Source organism: Hakea prostrata, chromosome 3 (genome assembly GCF_041222555.1).
Source record: "Hakea prostrata isolate BN-2017 chromosome 3, UWA_Hpros_2, whole genome shotgun sequence".
NCBI classification, from domain to species: Eukaryota; Viridiplantae; Streptophyta; class Magnoliopsida; order Proteales; family Proteaceae; genus Hakea; species Hakea prostrata.
In genome coordinates this window covers 11,565,708-11,589,290 of record NC_142602.1, presented here as the reverse complement: position 1 = coordinate 11,589,290, position 23,583 = coordinate 11,565,708, and the positions used below count along the sequence as shown (strand labels likewise).

General features: G+C 39.7%; 1 protein-coding gene across 2 annotated transcripts in view; it reads right to left on the bottom strand.

Moving 5' to 3' along the window:
- Window positions 1-23,583, bottom strand: part of EMB2738 (GTP-binding family protein) — an 83,453-nt gene that overhangs the window by 46,773 nt on the left and 13,097 nt on the right. For both annotated transcript variants that reach the window (XM_089148995.1, XM_089148994.1), the window contains exon 5: window positions 22,816-22,955. In XM_089148995.1, coding sequence (XP_089005121.1) covers window positions 22,816-22,955 — 140 coding nt within the window. The remainder of the gene's footprint in view (window positions 1-22,815; window positions 22,956-23,583) is intronic.

Here is a 23,583-nt window from a genome sequence, read left to right as displayed (position 1 = left end):
CCTCTTTCTCTACTAACTTGCTCTCAATCAGTAGTCTTACACATGACTTGAATTGTAAAGTGACTTTTTTCCCATCTTATTATATCTTCTAGAATCTAGTAACAGGGAAAGAGATTGGATGTGGTAAAATAGACAATGGACTTTATCTATTGGAACCAATTGGAGGATCTACTTTTGCTCTGACTGCATCTTCTAATCAGGTCCATTCGGTAATATCAAACTTTCATCATAGCACCGTAAGCTAGGTCACCCCCCTCTATACTCCTAAGAAAATATTTCCTGATTTAGTTTCTTCTTGTAAAAATGATGAATTTTTTTGCGAAGCTTGCATTTTTGCGAAGCAGACTCATTCTACTTACTTACCTTCTCTTCATAATAGAAAATCTATTCCTTTTGTACAAATTCATACTAATGTGTGGGGCCCCAGCCGACATGTGTCTATTACTAGCCATCGGTACTTTGTTACTTTTATTGATTGTCACTCTCGTTCTATATAGACTTATCTTTTAAAACAAAAAAAAAAATGAGGTTTTTCGATGTTTTCGTGATTTTCATAATATGATTAAAACTCAATTCAATGCCACTGTGAAGATCCTTAGCAGTAACAATGGCACAGAGTATATTGATGGTGAATTTCAAAGAAATCTCTCTGACTCTGACATCAACATCAAACCAATTGTGTTGATATAGCTACCCAAAATGGGGTTGCCGACAGAAAGAATCGGCATCTTTTAGAGATAGCCTGTTCACTTATGATTGCTATAAATGTCCTTAACCAATACTGGAGTGATGCTATACTCACTACCTCTTACCTTATAAATAGGATGCCTAGTAGGATACTTGGTTTTAAATGTCCTAATGAGCTTCTCCAAGGAGCCTTTTTTTTTGTTATTCTCCCAAAGGTTTTTGGATGTGTGTGTTATGCCCGAATCACAGCCTACCAAAGTAAGCTAGCTCCCCGCAGCCTACGCTGCATATCTCTGGGGTATTCTGCTACTCAGAAAGGGTACAAATGTTATCATCCCCCTTCCAGGAAAACCATTCTCTATAGATGTAATTTTTAAAGAGTCTTACCCTTACTATACACCTCTCCAAGGGGAGAGTCTTAGAGGTGAGGTGTTCTTTCCAACTCTAAATCCTATCACACCACCACAACACAACTTAGGAGTAGTGTTTCCGACCAAGGGGGAGACTTCGGCCAATATACCTGAGGACTCTAATTCTCCCCCTCCATTTTCTCAACCATGTGAAAAACCTAGTCAGAGGGAGACCACTCCTGTGAGGCACATTATTGAGGTCTTTCAAAACAAGATTGACCAAAATAAAGAGGTGCAGACGTATCAGAGGAAGAATTACAACAGGCCAAAGTAGGTGGAGAAAGATGACACGTTACCACTTCAATCTCCTGCTCCAGAATCAGATTCTACGATTCCCCTGAGGTATCTTATTATGATCTTTATATGTTCCTAAAAGTTGGCAGGAAGCCCATGCTAATAAGAGATGGAAGGCAACTATTGTAGAGGAAATACAAGCAATAAAGAAAAATGATACTTGGGAGCTGGTTATATTTCCTCCAAGAAAAAAAAACCCGTGGGCTTCAAATGAGTGTTTGTGGTTAAACAAAATATGGATGGATCAATCAACAATTTGAAGTTTACCCAGACCTATGGGAATGATTATCAGGAGACTTTTGCCCCTATTGTGAAACTGAACACTGCCATAATTATGTTATCTGTAGCTGTGAACAAAGACTGGAACTTGTACCAACTAGGCGTATGGAATGCCTTCTTACATGGGGAGTTAGAGGAAGAAGTCTATATGGAATCCCACATGGATTCACCAATGACAATACAACAAAGAAAGTTTGTCAGTTGAAGAGGTCAATTTATAGGTTAAAACAGCCTCCTAGATGTTGGTTTGAATGCCTCCTAAAGGCAATGACTTCTATTAGGTACAAGCAAAGCAATGTTGATCATACAATATTTGTCAAGAAGTCAGGTACTAATATCACACTTCTCATTGTCTATGTAGACGATATTGTCATCATGGGGAATGATGGTGAGGAAATTCAAAGGTTGAAGGACTTTTTTGGCAGAGAGTTTGAGTTAAAGATCTAGGGAAGTTACAGTACTTCTTAGGGATTAAGGTGGCTTGATCAAAAAAGGGTATATTCCTAACCCAAAGAAAGTATGTCCTAGATTTATTATCAGAAGTGGGAATATTGGGGTGTAAAGCAGTTGATACCCCTATTGAAGCTGAAGCTAAACTTAAGAAAAAAGAGAGGGAACCAGTGGATAAAGGTAAGATACAAAAGGCTAGTAGGGAAGCTTATTTACTTTTCCCACACCAGGCCAGACATCGCTTATACGGTGGGGATAGTGAGCCAGTTCATTCATGGTCCATATTTAGCTCATATGAAGGTTGTTACCAAAATATTGCAGTATTTGAAGGGAACTCCTAGAAAAGGAATACTTTTGTCACCCACTAATAATCTAAGAGTAGAAGCATACACTAATGCAGATTGGGCTGGATCTCTTGACAAGAAGTCAATTTATGGTTACTATATCTTTGTTGGAGGTAATCTTGTTACTTGGAGAACTAAGAAACAGAATGTGGTAGCTTTATCCAGTACCGAAGTTGAACATAGAGCTATCGTTCATGGAGTTTGTGAGCTACTATGGTTGAAAGGCTTGCTAGAAGATATTGGAGTCCAAATTCCAAACCCTATGATGTTATATTATGACAACAAGGCTGCCATTAGTATTGCCAATAATCCTGTGTACATGATCGAACTAAGCACATTGAAATTGACAAGTTTTTTATCAAAGGAAAGCTAGCACAAGGGCCCATCTGCATGTCTTTTATGAGATCTGGAGACCAAATGGCAGATATTTTCACTAAAGGTTTGAAGGTAGGAGATTTTCTTCCTATTGTAGGCAAGTTAGGCGTGACTAATATCTATGCCTCAACTTGAGGGAGAGTGTTGGTTGAGTTCTACTAGGAGTTCAACTCCATTAGAGTTTTTGTTCATGTAATTTTCCATTTTTTGTTACCCAAGTAAGGGTATTTATGTAATAGTGTTCTTTCCACTTTATTATAAATAGAGGGCTTGACACCACATTGATATATTCAAGCCATTCTACCAAAATCGTGTTTCTCAACAAGAAATCATATCAACCAATCCACAAGCTCATTGTGACCTGCAGGCCACTATCCCTTACTACAATTGTGACCATATATGTTGGATGCTAGAAGCATCTTGTAGGATAAATAAATACTAAAAAAAGACAATTCAGTAATTTTGCACTATTTTTGTTTGTTTTTGATGGATTACAATTCCCCAATCTAGCTATGTTCCAATTCCAATAAAGTTCAGTTGAACACACCAAAGGAATTCATTTTCAACAAGAACCAAAATACAAAATAGTTGATGCTTTCAAAGGAAACCAACCAAAAAGTCATCATAATTAAAGACATTACGTTGAAAAACTTTAGTATTCAACATATGCACAAGGAGTGACATATGGAGTTTAGAAGAAGTACAAGGCTGGGGGATTGAAAATTGCTCAGGCAGAAACAAGAAATGATGGTGAATAGATGTGGCATCCAAAAATATGGTGTAAAAGATATGAGTTAAGAAGCAAGACCCAGTTAGTTTGGGATAGGTTTAGTTGGATTGAGTTGCTCTTGGTTTCTGATTTGCTTTTCTCGTCCCTTCTTTTTGTTGGTATTCCTCTCCACTTCAGGAGTTTCATCCTTACATCCTTACATCTTGGTATTTTGTTAATCTAGTCCATATCACATTAGAATATTCTGGACGGTTATATAATGATGCTTGATCAAATAGAATCCCTGGAATTAATACAAATATTCCTATACCTGAACAGATTAGTACATAGTCTGATTGTTACAGAAAAATACCATATACAATCGCATTATGAAGGGATTCTACCTTTCTTGGAGATCCTTGAACAGCCTTCTCACCAATCCTCTCTCCTTCACAGCCACATAAAGGTCTCTGCTCCTTGCAACCTTTGTGGAATGGTACTAAGGAGTGCGGACAACCACCATCTCTTTTTATCCTGTCCCTTTACCAGTTCCACTTGCCATAAAGCTTTAGCTTCCATTTGGCCCTGCAGTGGACACCACCTTCCTTTCATTGTGAATTGCACTGGCTGCTTTCCCTCTCAGCTTCCAGTCCATGAAATACAACAAAAGACTGACATCCAGGGCTAATATCTTTCATATTTGGCTGGAGCATTATCTTAAAAGAGGGACTACCAAATCCCAATCTCTTGACCAGATTTGGATGGCCATCTCTAATGATGTTAATTCTAAGCTCTCTCTGATCTCCCCAAACCTTTTCTCAACTCCCAAGGAACAGGTTATTGTGATACCCTGGGCTTAGATGTTTTCCATTTGATGCCTCTCCGGCCTTTCTCTGAGCCTTGAGGTTGTCACCCCTACCCCCCCCCCCCCCCCCCAAAAAAAAAAAAAAAGAGAGACCAAAATAAAACCCTTTTTCCCCTACCTAATCCCCTCCTTTCCACCTTCGGGGTTCTCTCCAATTGTTTTTTGTTCAAGCAGGATAAAATAAGACTGTTGTTCAATGACCCTAGTCTTTCCATTCATATTTATGCAGCATTAGGCAATATTACCTAACAAAAATCTTTAATACTCTCTTCTAGTTCTAGCTGAATGGTGGTTAACATGACAATGAATCGCATTCACCAAACCTATCCAAATAGCATGTGAAGTGCTATCCCAGCCATGTTCTAGCAGTAAATGTGAGTGCAACTAGAGAATGTTCGATGACATACACTCCAAAAGGCAGAACCAATTGGTTGCCATGAGACTTAAGGACTTGGTCTAGGTGCACTAAAGTATGAGATTGAGAGGTGCACTGAAGTATGAGATTGAGAGGAGCACATATGACTTGGATGGAACACAAAATAAGCCTGATCAACTTGGGAAAATTCCAAGAGGATGAAGACAAAGAGACTCCCATGACTGGGGAAAAGCTACATGTCACTCAGGTTGTTCACAAAACTATTGTAACCTATTACTAGCTTCCTATAATATTCATTATAGTGGGGAAGTTGGACTGTAATTTCATAAGTTTACCTTTCAAGCTGCAACATCTACTTTTGTAGTAAGTTCAAAATGTGGGGTGTTAATGGAATTCAATCCTCAACTGAGCCCAAGTCCCAATCCTCACATCTAAGATGTTCCAATCCCTCTCCACACATTTCGATCTACCAACCATAACACTTTTTTCTCTTTTTTCCACCATTAAAGCATTTGGTTCCTCCATCTCTCTTGGTTCAAACGTGAAAACCAATGGAAGACCCACCCAACCAAAACCACAGACAGTTGAAAATATAGCAACTCAATACTGAAGGGAGATAAGACTGAATGAAGATAGAAATTAGAAACTGTTAGGAAAGGGCAATTTGGGAAAGACTGATCCATCGAGAGTTAGTGCCTTGCGCTAACTCTCGATAGGAAAAAGATAGTGGTAATTAAGAGTTTTATACCAATTGAAATTGGTTGATGCTTTCCTCTATAGAATAGACTTGTAAATCAGCCTATATATATTGAAGTTATTTTGAGGTGTGCTCATAAGTTTTCTTAGAGCCTCCACAACTAAGTCGTGGCTTCCATCTTCTCTTCTCCCTAATTCTTCACCTTATTCTTTCTCAAACTAACATGGTATCAGAGCTGTAGGTCATCTTATTCCTTTCGATTCTAAGAATTACTAGTACAAACAGTTGATTCTATAGAAAGAAAAGAAACCGTACTGTGAGAGTCGTTTCCAGAAATTAAAGGGATGCAGCACCTTACGCTGCACTTGTTGGTGATTTCTATTTGAAGATTGACGCAGCTTCTTACGCTGCCATTACTTTGATGTCTTCGTGGAAGATCGGTGCAAGGGAATGCCCAAAATTGATATCGGATATGCAATTTTCAGGTACGAAATAAACTGTATTGAGATACTTTTCGTTTTATGATAGAGTGTCTCTCGATCTGTTTAGGGTTGAGAGAATAACCACTCTTAGGAGAAGAAGTCGCCGGAGTAGTCACTGGTGCCGCCTGAATAGTCGATCTGTTTTTTTTTTTTTTTCTTCTTTTTCTTTCTTTCTCGTTTCCGACGCTGTTTGAAACTGGAGAGAGTGAGAGAGAAAGAGAAGAGTGAGGGTTGAGAGAATAACCATTCTTAGGAGAAGAAGAAGTCGCCGGAGTAGTCACTTGTGCCGCCAGAGTAGTCGATCTGTTTTTTTTTTCTTTCTCATTTCCGACGCTGTTTGAAACTGGAGAGAGTGAGAGAGAAAGAGGAGTGACTTCGTGACCAAGTTTCCTGATTTTAAGACTGGTTTTGAGTTGGTTTGGTTTGCTCTATTGGTTCAAGTGGTTCAATATTTGGTGGTTTGTTTCTGGAATTAATTCTGATTCTGAGATTAATCTGTTTCCGATTTCTGATTCTGGGATAATCTGTTTCTGGTTTCTGATTTATGATTTCTGACTTCCGATTTCCGATTTCGGATTTTGGGATTAATCGGATTCTGATTTCTGAAACTAATCTGGATCTGATTCTGAGATTAATCTGATTTGGTTTTAATTGTGTTTAGATATGGGAGAAACTTCAAGTAAAAATACCATGACTGAAATAATTTCTTCATCCTCTCATTGGTTAACTGAGAAGAAATTAGAGGGTGCATCAAATTTCCACCAGTGGAGGGCTATAGTTAGAATCATTCTTACTGGACGGGGACAAATAGATCATTTGACTAAGACTGTACCTAAAGAGGATGATACTTGGGCGATTGTTGATGCTCGAATACTTGGGCAGATGTTTAATTCCTTGGCCGATAATATTATAGATTTGGTTACTCACTTACAAACTGAGAAGGAATTATGGGAGTATTTGAATGTGTTGTATTATGGTCAGAATAATTTGGCTAGAATCTACGAATTGTCTCAGGAATTTTATCGAGTAGATAGGAAAGGTAGAGATATTACCCAATATTTTGCAAATTTTAAAAGAATGTATGAAGAACTAAACTCTATTCTACCTATCTCCTCTGATGTCAAAACTATGCAAAATCAAAGAGAGCAATTAGCTGTTATGGGTTTCTTGGGAGGTCTTGGAAAGGAGTTTGAGGCAGTTAGAGCACAGATTCTTGGTAGTGATCATGTACCCACGTTAGCTGACACATTTTCAAGAGTTCTTCGTGTTGCAAGGGAGAGTACCAATAACTCTCCAGAAAATTCAGCTTTGGCAACAATTTCTCGAGGCACTTCTGGAGGACAAGCCCCTGGTGGACGATAATATAGACGAACAAGAGGAAATAATACTGGAAAATATCCAAGTTCACACAACTCTACTGATAGTACAGGACAAGTTAAGACTTGTCATCATTATGGTCGTCCAGGACATATTCAACGATATTGTTGGAAGCTTCATGGGAAGCCCCCACACATGGCGAATGCAATCATTACCTCTGAATCAGCGTCTACAACTACTAAAGTTTATCCTAAGGGTAAGACTGTAAAAATGACTAAGGAAGATTATATTCGTTTCACTCGGTTCAGGGCCACTCAACCACAATCATCCGCTGCCACCCTTGTGACAGGTAATGCTACTGCTTGCCTTTCAACCACATCTCGCCCATGGATCATTGATTCAGGAGCTTCTGATCATATGACCAAGGCTACAGGTATATTTTCCTCTTTTGTTCCATCATCCTCTTTGGTTACACTTGCTGATGGCTCTCTTATCAATGTTAAAGGAGTGGGTACAGTTCAACTCACTCCATCCATTACCCTACCCTCAATTCTTTACGTACCTAATTTGCCATTTAACTTATTATCTGTTCATAAATTTACTTCCACTAATAACTATTTGGTGCAATTCTTTCCTGGATATTGTTTATTTCAGGATCTTACGACGAAGAAGATGCTTGGTAGAGGTCGTATGTCAAGGGGGTTGTATCTATTCAAGGAGATATCCTCTACTGCTTTTTCTAGTATTTTCATCCCCCATCAAATACATTGTCGGTTGGGGCATCCATCTTTGGAAACCCTAAAATTGGTAGATAAAAGTTTTCATTCTCTTTCTAAGCTGGATTGTGAGTCTTGTCAATTTGGAAAATTTCATTGTGTGAGTTTTCCTCGTATACATAACAAATCAGACCACCCTTTCTCTCTAGTTCATTCTGATGTGTGGGGACCCTGTCCTGTTAGTTCTACTTCAAGTTATAGATACTTTGTTACATTTGTGGATGACTTTTCAAGAGTCACTTGGCTTTATTTAATGAAAAATCGTTCAGAATTATTTGACATATTTTGCAATTTTGTTATTGAAATTCGTACTCAATTTGGTGTTCCTATTCAAACCTTTCGTAGTGATAATGCCAAAGAATATTTCTCTGATCCTTTTTGTAAATTTATGGCTTCTAATGGGATTCTTCACCAATCCTCCTGTGTCGATACTCCTCAACAAAATGGGGTTGCAGAAAGAAAAAATAGACACTCATTGGAGGTCACCCGTTCTCTCTTATTTGAGATGAAGGTTCCTAAATCCTTTTGGGCTGATGCAGTTTCAACTGCTTATTATCTTGTTAACAGGATGCCTTCATCTGTCTTAAAAGGTGGCATTCCTCATTCTCTTTTATTTCCTTCATCTCCCTTATTTACCTTGCCTCCTCGCGTATTTGGTTGTGTATGTTACATTCGTAATCATCGTCCAGGGATCTCTAAACTTGATCCTCGTGCACTTAAGTGTATTTTTGTGGGGTACTCTCGCACTCAAAAGGGATATCGTTGTTATTCTTTTGACTTACGCAGATATTTTGTTACTGCAGATGTGTCATTTTTTGAGTCCACTCCGTTTTCTGCTGAATCTCATAGTTTAACCGACCTAAATGATGATCTATGTATTTTTCAAAGTGTGTTTCCACAGGATATAGTTCCTTCACCTCCACCACCGCCAGACATCACCAAAGTGTACATGCGCCGTCCAAAACCACCGACTCCCCCCTCTGCACCTACGGTCTCTACCTCTATGCCGACTTCGTCTGTTGATCCTGCGGACGTTCCTACCAAATCTGACCTTGACATTCCCATTGCTCTACGGAAAGGTACTCATTCTTGTGTTCAGTATCCCATCTCTAACTTTATTTCATATTCTACTTTATCACCTGGGTTCTCAACTGCTATATCTACTATAGAGACTTATCCTATTCCTAAGAATGTTCTTGAAGCCTTGTCTAATCCTGGGTGGGTCAATGCAATGAACGATGAATTACAAGCCTTAGAAGACAATCAGACTTGGGATCTTGTGCCCTTACCCTCAGGAAAGACAACTATTGGTTGTAGGTGGATATTCACTGTGAAAGTTAATCCTGGTGGTTCTTTAGCTCGCCTGAAAGCTCGTCTCGTTGCCAAGGGCTATGCTCAAGTTTATGGTGTAGATTATGTTGATACTTTTTCGCCTGTTGCCAAGCTTACTTCCATCCGCATTTTAATCTCTCTTGCTGCTACCAACCAATGGCCCTTGTTTCAGTTGGATGTAAAGAATGCCTTCCTTCATGGAGATCTGCATGAGGAAGTGTATATGGAGCAACCACCTGGGTTTGTTGCTCAGGGGGAGAAGAATAAGGTTTGCCGCCTCCGCAAATCATTATATGGTCTCAAGCAGTCACCTCGAGCATGGTTTGGACGATTCACTACTGTTGTAATAGAATTTGGGATGACTCGTTGTGAAAGTGATCACTCTGTATTCTTAAAAAACTCTGATGCAGGCAAGATCTTTCTTGTAGTTTATGTTGATGATATCGTCATTACAGGAGATGACACTTCAGGAATTGATAGGTTAAAGACCTATTTACAAGAAAAATTTCAGACCAAAGACTTGGGCAAGTTAAAGTATTTTCTAGGAGTTGAAGTTGCCTAATCAACAAAGGGCATCTTCTTATCTCAACGGAAGTATGTACTGGATTTGCTTTCTGAAACAGGAATGTTGGGATCAAAACCCATAGACACTCCCATGGAATGTAACTTAAAGTTAATGCCAGAAGATGGAACCATTATTGATGATCCAAAGAAGTACAGAAGGCTTGTTGGGAAGCTGAATTATCTGACTGTGACTAGACCTGACATTGCCTTTCCTATCAGTGTTGTGAGTCAATTTTTGTCTGCCCCACGAACATCACACTGGGATGCAGTTATACGAATTCTAAAGTATGTTAAGAAAGCTCCAGGACGCGGACTTCTTTACACTAATCATGGACATAGAAATGTTGAAGGATTCTCTGATGCTAATTGGGCCGGATCACCTATTGATAGAAGATCAACTACAGGCTACTGCACATTCGTTGGAGGAAATCTTCTATCATGGAAGAGTAAGAAACAAACTGTGGTAGCAAGATCAAGCGCAGAATCTGAGTATCGTGCTATGGCACAGGTAACATGCGAGATGGTATGGATAAAACAATTACTCCAAGAATTAGGAATTATTGATGACACACCAATGAAGTTATGGTGTGATAATCAAGCTGCGGTTCATATAGCATCAAATCCAGTCTTTCATGAACGTACCAAGCATATTGAAGTAGATTGCCACTTTGTTCGTGAGAAGTTACTACAAGGCATAATATCCCCCAAGCATGTGAGGACTGGAGAACAAATCGCAGATTTGTTTACCAAAGCCCTAGGGAATACAAGGGTTACCTATATTTGTAACAAGCTGGGCATGAGTGATATATAGTGGTTCAGTCTCTAGGATGGGTGGCTGGTAGGGGAGTGTAAGAGGAGCAGGAAGCCATGGGACACGTATAGGATCAGGCTGGTTGGAGGGTGAGGATTATACCAAACAAGAATCTCCTAGGCTGCTTTTGTTTGCAAAGGTGGGGTGGGAAAAAAAACATGTGGGTCCCATGTGTAGTTGGGTGAGGGAAAAGGAAAGGAAAGGAAAGGGTTTTGTAGAAAAGTGATAGTGGTGGGTCCCACTTTTTACTTTTCCAAACTTTCCCACAAAGTCCCACCAAATTTGTGGGGTTTTAAAATGGCTTGGGGTGGGAAAGTTGGGTTGCCACATCACCAGACAAGTTTCCTTGATTCAAGGAAACTTGTCTCTCACTTTCCCACCCCAAGCAACCAAACAATCTACAATTTTGGGATTTAAGGGAAAACTAAGAAATCTACACTTTTTTCAAGAATTTTTCCACCCCACCTTTATTCCAGCAAACAAACACAGCCCTACTGAACAGCCGCAGGTTAGAAAAGAAAACAGAGAGCTAGAGAAGAAGAAAGGAGAAGAGAATGAGGAGAAAAAGAAGGGGGTAGAGACGATTCTGCAGTAGTATCGTTTCTCTGCCTCTAACGCCTTTATTTATAGTTGAAAAGTACAGCTATAAGCCTATAATCCAACTTTCAAATTCTAAATAAATTCCAAAAATAGACACCAACTTTCTAAGATTCTAAAACTAATCTAACAAAGGAAATACAACGTATCAGAAAACTACTTTCTAATTTGGTAGAACACCTAAACTTTTAATTTTGTAACAACTTTTTCTCCAAGTTAGTACTTTCTATTTTGGTGACAGCTTGCACTCTGAAGCTCCACAATTCTGTTTCTAGAACTTCAAACCACCATGATTTGTTCCCCAAGCTACTACCTGACTATTGCAACAACCCCCCCCCCTCTCAAGCTGGAGAGTATTGATCATCAATTCCCAGCTTGCGACATCTTTCTACAAAGGCTGGACCAGGTAAAGATTCAATGAAGATATCTCCAACCTGTTCGGGAGAAGAAACATACGGCATAGCTACAACTCCTTGCATGACTGCGTCCCACACAAATTGCAAATCCACCTCCACATGTTTGGTCCTCCCATGAAATACAATTTCACTGGCAATGTAGATCGTTGCTTGATTATCACAAAACATTCAAACTGGCTCTTCAACCTCAATCCCAACTTCTTTCAAGAAGAACTTGACCCAAAAATTTTCTGACACCGTGTGAGCCATAGCACGATACTTTGCCTCAACACTAGATCGAGCCATTGTAATTTGCTTCTTACTCCTCCAAGTGACCAAATTTCTCCCAAGGAAAGTACAACAACCAAAAGTTGATCTCCGATCATCTCGTGCTTGCCCAATCTACATCTGAATATGTGCACAACTTTAGGCGAGCATTTCTCTTGTACACAAACCCTTTTCTTGGAGCCTTCTTCAAATACTGTAAAATACGCACCACAACATCCCAATGAGGCTTCTTAGGTGATTGCATGAACAGGCTAACAACACCTACAGCATATGACAAGTCTGGACAAGTCATAGTAAGATATATAAATCTTCCTACCGACCATCTATACCTCAGGTGATTCGCCAAATACTCTCCATCATCCTTGGTGAGTTTGAGATGAGGGTCCATGGGTGTGTCAACATGTTTACACCCAAGCATTCCAGTTTCAGTTAGCAAGTCCAATACATACTTTTGCTGACAAAGGTTGATTGCTTCGAAGAATTTCAACACTGAGAAAATATTGCAAATGCCCCTAATCCTTGGTTTGGAATCTTGTACTCAAAAAAGGGGGGGAAAATCTTTACCTCATCAATGCCTACATTATCACTTCCAGAAACCATATGTCATCTATATAAAAAATTAAGATTACAAATCTTTCTTACAAAGACAGAATGATTTGAATAACACTAGGAAAATCCCACTTCAGATAGTACTGAACTAAACTTTTCAAACCATCCTCTTGGCGACTATTTCAACCCATAGATGGACTTGTGAAGTCGACACACTTTAGTAGAATTCCCCCTCTCAGCAACAAACCCAAGAGGTAGCTCCATATACACTTCTTCAGCCAATTCTCTATGCAAAAAGCATTTTTGACATCTAACTGATGAAGAGGCCATTCTAAATTAGCCGCCAAAGACAACAAAATATGCACAAAATTCAAACGAGCTACAGGGGAGAAAGTTTCAAAAAAATCCACCCCATAAGTTTGAGTATACCCCTTGGCAACCAGCCGCACTTTGAGGCGCTCTACAAATCCATTAGACTTAAGACTTAATCACAAATACCCAACGACATTTCACGAAATCCTTACCTAGAGACAAATCCACAAAAGTCCAAGTATCCAAAGTGTAGAGCCTCAATTTCAGACTCCATAACAGCTTTCCAACCCAGATTAGAGAGAGCCTCAGAGTATGTAGATGGAATAGGAATAGAAGACAGAGATGTGGTAAGGATACGTTATTGAACCGGGAAGTGAAGAGTAGTAATATAATGAGAAATAAGGTACACTACAATAGAACGTTGCGAACAAAAATGTTTACCTTTGCTCAAAGGAATGGGAAGATCTTCAGAATTATCAAACAATGGAGGAGGATCTATAGAAGAAGTGATATCGACTGTTGTACCATCTAACTGTTTTTGTCTCTTCCGCCGATAATAGACATGCACTGGTGGAAACTGAACTGGCACCTTGTCTGGCCTAGGAAGTACAATGGGTACTTCAGGAGTTTCACAATCTGATTCTACCTCAGGAATCTCAAAAGGAAACGGTACAACCACAGGTAAGGGGGTCAAACCTATCATCTTCAGAAAACTAATTAGAGTCATAATATGGCATATCTTCAAAGAACGTAACATCCGCTATAGTGAATTGATGTTTGATCAACGGGTAAAAAACTTTGTATCCTTTTCGGTATCGAGAATAACCTAAAAAATGCACTTATGAGCTTTGGCTGAAAATTTATCCTTAGGTTGGGGTAAAACATGCACATAACATACACAGCCAAAAACTTTAAGTGAGACAGAAAATAGAGGTAAGTCTGGACACACGACTCGAAAGGGTATTTCATCTTACCATTGAAGATGGCATTCGATTTACTAAGGTACAAGATGTAAGGCCAGCATCACACCAATATTGCTTAAGGACACTCATGGAACACAAGGGACATTGCTACTTATAACAAGTACTTATGTTTTCGCTCGGCTAGACCATTTTGGTGTGGTGTGTATAAGCAACTAGATTGATGAAGAATGCCTTAAGAAGAACATATATCAAAAATCGCATTTTGCACGTACTCCAAAGCGTTATCCGTACGAAAAAAAATTTAACAAATTTATTAAATTGAGTAGAAATTTCAACAAAAAAATCTGCAATTATTTTCAAAACTTCACTTCAATCCTTTATTAAAAATAACCAGGTAATTCTGGAAAATTCATTTACAAAAATGACAAAATACGGGAAACCAAAACGATTAAGGATACAACAGGGTTCCCAAACATCCAAATGTACTAAAGCAAATAAAGTCATACTTCTCAGTTGAGTTCTAGCAAGAAAACTTGTCCTATGATGCTTACCAACTCACGTGCCTCACACTTTATTGACTTAACATCCTTACAATCAAAAACAACCAACCTAAGCCTACTAGGAGAAAGATGTCCCAAACGATAGTGCCAGTCCAATGGTAACAATGTAAGTCTTTGCAGAGGAAGTGTTAAAATTGGACAGATTGTACAGTCCATCTTTCTCAATTCCTCCACCAATCCTCCTAGTCCGAAGACCCTAAAATTCAAAAAAAAAAAAAAAAAGACAGAAAAAACAACACAAGACAATCTAACGCTTTAGAAATATGAATGATAGAAATAAGATTTACTACAAATTGTGGAACAACTAAAACAGAGGAAATGTTCAAATTTGGTAAAGGGATACACTCCCATTACCGACAACGGAAGACTTTTCACTATTAACCATAACAATAGAAGTAGGGTTAGGAAACTTAGAAAAATTTGAAAACATGGATAACATACCTGTCATATGTCTAGATGCCCCAAAGTCTACAAACTAAAAAACCAAAGCATAAGACTTAGTAAATATACCTGTTTGGGCAAGACTAGTGGTGGATGTATCTTGACTCTGCTCTAACAGTTGTAGGCGCTTTAGGATTTGATTGAGGTCAACACTAGGAGATGAGGAATTTGTAGACGCCACCAAAGCAAATACAGATGAGTTGTCATTGGTATTCTCTCCAGTAAATGTTGTCATATTAACACAGTTTTCTGCCAACTCCGGTCAGCCAAGCTTCTCCCAGCAATTTTTTCTATATGATTTTGCTTGCCACAATAAGAGCACACTCGATTTCCTTTGGATAAATTTGGAAGGGAAGTTCAACCTCCTCCCCTTCCTCTTGCTCGACCATTGCCTCATCCACGTGAGGTATAAGAGCCATGGCCACGACATGCAACCATTATTGAATTCTCCTTGCTTCCTTGCGTACTCTTTTGTCCACTAATTCGTAATAAGCTGTAGAAAGCATCACTCAAGGCAGGTACAGTTTCAGATGTCAAAATTTGACTTTACCTATCAAAAATTTTGGATCCAAACCAACCAATAATTTTGAAACATAGAATTCAGCCTGTTTTGTCTTTAAAGTTTCCAGATTTGTAGTAAGGGGCTGATGTTGTTGCATTTCTTCACCTAATCCTTTAAATCCATTATAATAATTCATCAACGACTGACCATTCAATGAGTAATTGAACATTCAATAAGATCATAAACTCGTAAAATATTTTTTCTCTTCACCAAAGGCATCACGCAAGTCCTCCCATATCTGTTTAGATGTGTCATAAAACATGAAGTTATTTGCAATAGAGGAATCAACGTTATTCCAAATCCATACCTTTGCTATAGCATCTTCACGAGTCCACGTTTCATGTGCAGAAACAGTGGTTGTATCCTTCAAATCGACCTCAGGAGAATCTTCCTTCAAGTACTTTGATTTTCCTTGGGCATAAATAAACACATAAATTGCCTTTTGCTCAAAGAAAATAATTTTTGGCTCTTTTTAACTTGATGCTTGTAATTTGGAAGGGCATACCTTCCTCAGACAAAATTTTCAAAGAATCAACCATTACAAAAGCTTACAATACTAACTACGGAAATGACTACGAACATAGAAGATGTAATTAAATCTTCACATATTGGCTGCAAAGTCACGCCAATTCAGCCATTAAAATCTCTGCAATCCTCAATGCGATCAAATGTTGTTATTGTACCCAAGATGCAATGTTTTCATGCCTCCAATGAACAAATATGTGGCATTTGGGTTGACAGCACCATGTTTCTCCATTCGGTATGCAACCAATGAAATGGCCTAGATCATCTTTCCTAATACCATCCATCCGCTAAAATCTCATTTAGATTGTTGTTAAACAAAGATAGCATCCCCTGAAGTCCGTCCAGCTCTTATGGTCTTAACTCTCCCCCTTGAAGCATGGTTGGTTACTCCATCACCTTCTCCTAGATCAAATGAATGACAAAATTATACCCCCTTTGGCCTTTATGACAAGCCTTGGGGAAGTCGTTGTCGCCTTCATGTGTCAAGTTTTTGGAAGAAGCAGTTCGGCTAGTAGTTTTTGGCATATCTAAAAGGGTTATCAAGCATTTCTTGCTTTATAACCATCCTAATAGCACGAATCAACATCTGCACGCTACTATTGAGATCCTCTCCTTTGATACGATTGTTGAGCTTAGAATCTCGAAAGCTTCCAAAAGCCAAGTCCACTTAAAGTCCGGTATTAAAAAAGATCCCAAATGTTTACCGGTGAATGGAAGCCATAGGTAAATCGCCGTTACAAATCATTCCTCCAAGGTTGTCTTCAAGGGCTAGGTAGAATACTGTCACTATCAAAATCGAGCACACCCCCTCCCCTTTGCAAGTAGCACCTAGTGGCCCTAGTTCGCAACAGTGATGAAGGAAGAAGAAGAAGAAGGAATAAAGGATTGACAAAAGTACCCCTCTTAAAAATGTTTAACAATTGAATCATCTAATTTTTGGGTCCTTGTTTGCATGGGCATTAAACCAATGCTAGAGGGCCTGGCCTTTTGCTTTAGAGCCCATTTACGATTCTTTTTTGAGTGGGCTAAGTTTTTCATTTGATGGGCCTTGATTTTCAAGTGAAACGGGCTTAGTTTCGGCCTGAAGGCCTGAAAAAACTTAGCTTTTGGCAATTTGGCTTTTAGGGTTCGAGTAACCATGCCTCCTCAATCTTTCTCAAAGTTTAACGAGGAGCCACCTAGCTACCCCCTGTAGTTCTCCACTGATTGCCCCAGGCCTCCTTCGACTCCTCTTCTTCCCTTCACAACTTTTTTATTCAACCTCAGGATCTATTGTTGCATCTTCAGACTCCAATATGATGGGTGTCCACACTCGAGCCTCTTTTCTTCTTTCTTCTCCACATTCGGCAAGGATCGACACTCGCAACCCCTCAATCCCATCCAAAGACCAACCCAGGCCTTCTTCCTTTCAACATCACAGCTCTTTCTTATGATTCGCACACACTAACCTTTATGTCAATAAGGTGGTTGATAAAACCCTACTATCACTTCCCAAAATCAATACAAAAATGCAAGAAATTAACACTGATAAATTGGTTTTAATGGTGCCAGTCACCCCCACACCCAAAGGTGTTCCGTCAGCCTACGGCTGCCCTAGACTCTCTCATAAAACATTTGATACCCTCTCTACTCAATTCTCCCTCTATTTATTACCACTCAACTAACCCTAATACTCTCTCTCCTCCACATGGCATCATCCTAGGGCCCTAACACTACCGGCCCCACGAAAATCACCTTGTCCTTAAGGTGATGGAAATTTTGAAGCTTAGTCTGCACATGCTTGCCCCACCGTCAGGCCATTTCAGCATCATTCTCTAAGATCCAACAGCAGGCCCATTTCCAAGGATGCATTTGACCAATGGCGTGCAATACTCGATGCCTCTCTATTGCACAGCTTCAAGGACGCCTCAAAGGAAAAAATCAGACTCCTCAAAAGAAAAAATCAGAGTTGCAACATTGCAGTTCCTCTCGAACATTATGCCAGTCAACGTCAAACACCAAAGAGGGTAGATGAAAGCCCAAGAGGTGCAAAACTGCCGTTACCAAAGTGGGGTCGTAGAGAAGACCAAGAAGCGACACTTATATCTGTCTGAAAATCAGCGTCAAGGTGAGCTATTGCGGTTGTCGATTTCATGGTACAGGTAGTGATGGAGCATAGGTCACCACGCACATCGCGAAAAACTTGCAGCGAAAAAGTGAGGGAACGTTGCCAAGCAATGGTTTTCTTTGGCCAAAATTCCAGTGCAAGTGTCGTTGGAGCAAATCGCACCCACTCGGTCTTGAAATCGCTGTCGCCAGCAGCGAAACTAACACCCATCGCAAAGCTGCACATCCATTGCCGCCGCCTACTGTCCGTCTCGATTCAGCAAGGTTGAAGATGATGGTTCCCGAACTTGTTAGTTCGGTTGGACCATTTTCTGGTAAGTTCTTGGTTCAGGCTGGGTTTGGGTTTGGGTCTTGATCCGGTTGAGTTATTTGGGTTTAAGGTAATGCTGAGAAGGCTTGGGTTTTGGGTATATGAAATGGGCCAGGCCCATGAGTGATGGGGAAAAGGGATGGGGTTCAAATATTTAAAACCAAGGGTTAAAAGAAATGGGTTGGGCGTTGGTTTATTGGGCTGGATTGGGCTTTGGGTTAAGGAAATAGGTTGGACCCATAGTGGGTCTTTTATGGGTTAGGCCCAAGCACTTAAAATGGTGGATTAAGGAATATGGGTTGGATATTTGGTTGATGAAATAAGATGGGTTGGGTTTAATGGAGTGGGCTCGACCCAAGGGGGTTTCTTTGGGGGTCTAGCGATCCAGTCGTTGTAATTGGTCCACCTGGGCTTAAGAGGTTCCAGGTTTTTTGAGCTCGAACTGAACCGATAAACCGGTTTGAGTTGGTTCAAACCAACCCTAAAATTCCTCAAACACCATCGTCGTCTTCCCCATTTTCTGCAAACAGGAACCTCAGTCGCCGTAGGGAGTTTTACACCGATTGCCTCTGGCTTCCATTGAATCTCAGCATGATTTCTCGCTGCTGCATCTTTAATCCGGTAGGCATCGCTACCTAAACTTCTCCCGCTCTTCTTCTTTCTTCTCCATGCTCGATGATACTCATCCACGCCGGTTGCAACCCCCACCACCTTGGCTTTCAACTGTACAGGGTGGTTTTACGAATCGTTCTCCTTCACCTTGGTCGCAATTCCACTACGGAAACTCATCAAAGTTGATCTCGCTTCTGCCTCTGTCCCGCCATCGAATTCGATTTTCAGGCCTTCGTTAAAGATTGTCCAGTTGAATTCCGACCATGTCTTCTGATAAATCCAATCAAACGCATCCCCAACCAAATTTTCGAGAGCTATTGCGAGCCAATGTTCGTGTTTAATCTGATGTTGACAACAAAATTGCTCGACTTCTATTAACCACTCTTACTCCTTTCCATCACCAGAAAACAGTGATAAAACCATTTCACCTCCTTGGAATCGTGAATGCTCTGATACCAGTTGATAGATACCTATTATCACTTCCCAAAATCAATACAAAAATGCAAGAAATTAACACTGATAAACTGGTTTTAATGGTGCCAGTCACCCCCACACCCAAAGGTGTTCCCTCAGCCTACAGCTGCCCAAGACTCTCTCATAAAACATTCGATACCCTCTCTACTCAATTCTCCCTTCTATTTATTACCACTCAACTAACCCTAATATTCTCTCTCCTCCACATGGCATCATCCTAAGGCCCTAACAGTGATTGTCCAACCCCACACTCAAATGTGTTTCCTTTCTATCAGCGAACTCAGTTTGTGGGGCCTCCTTGAAGCTAGCCCAATCAAGCACCAACTAGTTCTTCTTGTAGAGCTACTCACAAGGCTTCTCCTTCCAAGTGTCAGAGAGCCACCCAAACGCTGCTCATATTCGGTCTGGTGGTCCTTGTAAGCCATTCTTCCTCTCTCCCCTAACCGAACTACATGGACAATCCTGTCTGCATGTCTCTGCCCGTTGATTAAGCTCTAAATGGATTCATTCGATCGTTCACACAACATTCAAACTATTTAAATTCAGTAATTGAACTCCATTACAAGACTGCCAAGACTAGAATACACTTTTCAAAATGCCCCAAGGGTCTTCCCCTTTTTGCAAGCAAGCTTGCCCCCAAACAACACAGTAAACCATTTCCCCTTTCATAGTCCCTCTTTTCCACTTAATATAGCCCCAGGGCCCCCAAAACAAACTAAAAAACACTCTTAAAAACTACTTCCTAATATTGGAATTGATCCCTGACAACTCCTTACATTCTACCCCTATGGCGTGTGCCCCTCAATATTGGAGTCCCATCAGCCGTCCAACCAAAACCGTTGTACAAAGTAATTCATATTTCTTAACACTGCTAGCATCACCTACCTGTCCAAGTGCTTTGGTTGGCCTAGAAGCTTTGGTCGCCTAGGTGGGTGCCTTGGCCACCTTCCTCACCAAATTGCTCACATCTTACCCTTCTCCAATGCCTCGGTTCCCTTAGCACCTTGACAACTATCTTTCTGAGATAAGAAAGAAATTGGGCGGTGGTAAAGGAGGAACATAAGTATAAGAACATGATGAAAGGTTACCCAAGAAAAGAAACTTGATCCTAACTAATGTGGTGGTCTGTGTTTGAAACATATTGATTCCAAAGTTCTATCTACATCAATACATCCACTTTTGTCTTGCAAATTAGGTAACCTTCACAAGACACAAAAATAAACTTCGTCTTTTTTAACTCACCAGGACCATTTAAAACTTAATGTGTACCTATATAAGGGCTCAAAATAATGTAAGGACATATACTTCACATCATGTTTAATCATAAAAAATGATGAAAAGCATTCACATAAGCACACTTACGGATCCACACTGGATGGAAAATATAGAGATAATTACTAATGCCCCCTAACTATGCTTAAATACAACTTTATCCCCTATACTTTTTTCAATTACTAATCAAACTTTTGACACCGCCTGAATTTACTATTGCCTCCTTGCCATTTAACTACATTTGCTAACTGATGATGTGTCATCTTTACAGTTTTCAACCCCCCCCCCCAAAAAAAAAAAAAAAAAAAAAAAAAAAAAAAAAAAAAAAAACTAACCGAGAGATGTGTAGTTACTTATTTACACTTTGGTTACTTAGAACTACCCTTTCCTAAAACACGTAATTCTCTCCCATCTCACGCCCCCTCCCTTCCATGGCTCTGGCTACAGCAACACCTGGAGAACGCCTCAACACATTCTGCTGTTCTTTGGAAGATCAAAACTCAAGAAACTTGACCTTTTTTTCCTTTTGTTGGGAAGAAGTGTTTTTTCTGCTCCTTGCTCATTCCAACTTCCCAAGTGCGAGATCAAAGTCAACTTGTATAATTTACCTCTTTTCAGATAACTTGTTAATGCTCTTCTTGATTGGTGATTATGCATGGCTCCTAAGTGATAAAAGAAAGAAGAACTCATCTTCTTTCTTTTTGATTACTCTCCTTGCGTATTTATAAGACCGAATTCATTGGATTTCTAAAAAGGATTACTAATCCTTAAAGTTTTCTAGGAATCCTTCACTATAATATGGGTTTTCAATGGTGAATTTAGGTTTTGTAGATGGCCAGAAATGCCACCAGGGACAACAAGAAGAACAGAATTACAACAAGACATGTTCTGTTAGCAGTGAGGAATGGAGCTTGGGAAGCTTCTAGCAGGTGTAACGATTGCCCGTGGAGGTGCTGTTTCAAACATTAACCCTATACTATTGCCCAAAAAGACCAAGAAGGCTGCTAGCAAGAAGCCAAAGTCACCTTCTAAGGCCACCAAATCCCCCCGGAAAGCCACGGCAGCTTAATTTGGTTGAAGCTCAAAACCTGTCTTTTCTCTCCTATATTATGCGTGTTGTGGATTTGTAGATCTCAGCAATATATGAACCAAATGTACTCCATAAATCTCCGATCCATGTTGTTAGGCCCTTCGAATTAAAGAATCTTGATTGATTGCAGATCTGTTAGAATTTTATTTCCCTTGGAAATCAATATGCAGTAGATATCAGACATGCGTGGTGGAAGATAATAAGATGCCTATCGTTGACTATATGGAGCAAATTTCAGTATGTTTAGTTTTATCTTTCTCCAGAGTTCCCGGTTTGTCTCTGTTGACATTTATTATATAGAGATTCATTGCTGCTGCCGATTAGCAGTTCTTTTCTTGGTCAAAATTACTAATTAACAGTTCAGTTAAAATCTCAGCCGGTTTCCACTCTAAGTTTGACTGATCTGTTTGGTATTTTTTAGCTCACCTGATTGGAATACTAATGCCTAGATTTCAAAGTTCCTAACTTCTGGGGGGGAAATACGGGAAAAACATCTCGGTTTTAATTTAGTGTGTAAATAGGGTGCTTGGCTCTGTAAAAATGAGAAGCCTAATGCTTACGCATGGAATAGGCAATATAAAGAATCTCTTTTAGGAATTGAGGTTCACTGGGTTCAACCACAAGCAATTCCCCATGAATTTAGGGATCTAAGGTTGTAAAGACAAGGACAAGAGAAAAGGGTTTGATGAAGAAGACGGTGGAAGAGAGTACCCATCTCTTAAAACCTGTTAAAAACATGTTTATAAATGAAGGGTAAAATGGAAGTTTTGCACTGAGAACTAAGAATCTCTTAACACCGCTTGAAGAGAGGAGGGCGATAGTAATTTCATAAGGTGCAGGGTTTGATATGTAATTAAGCTATAGTATGTGAGGGCATCAGCAATTCTCCCAAAAATAAAATATCATGTACTTGATCAACCAAAAAAAATGCATAAGCAACCCCAATAGTAATATTAAGCAGCCATGCTTTTTTTCCCCAATCAATTTGAATGTATTTAAAAAAAATCAACAAATGAAAGGAAAGAACTCACCCCAAAGACCAAAATTCTGACGCCTGAATGATTCCCTTCCGTGGAGATTCACACTTGTTCACAGCAAGAGTAATACTCTTGTTTGAATAGTTTCTCCGCAACCAATCAGCTATTTCGACATCAGCTGCCGTTAGACCTGCCTGTTCAGTATTAGTTATATTGTTTCAGTTATATTGTTTCAGAATTAATAACTGACAGAGGAATCAGATCATGAATTCAAGCAGCTTGTACGTATGCAAAGGAAGATAACTTGTTTCAAAATAGCAAAGCATCAAACCATCACCCTATCCAGCAAGAGAACATGTGAAATCAATAACATTCTAGCTCACGTTTAGTTACAATACTAATTCTGAGAATTCTCAATCCTTGCTCAAATCTATTATTGAAATTGCATGTTACTTGCACAATTCAAATTATGAGTTGTACCCGTCTGGCATTATGCATGAAGTGGAATCTTTGTGATGTCCAAACTGTATACTTTGTCCATGTCGAGGAAAATATAACTATATTTCTGGCAGGAAATCTCAGAGTTCGAGAATCATGTCTGTTGCACAAGAATCGTATAATAACTTACTCATGTCGGGCTCTGACCATGAGAAGGTACTGTGCCTGTGAGCCCCACACTGAGATGGGGAAACATGATCATCTAACTCCAAAGTGAGTTTTTCGCTCTTAATCCCTTCTTGGAATATTCAAGAATAGGAGATTCTAGAACTGGAGGCCATAATGAATTTAGCCCACATGTCTTTCCCTGTGCGCAGCATTTAA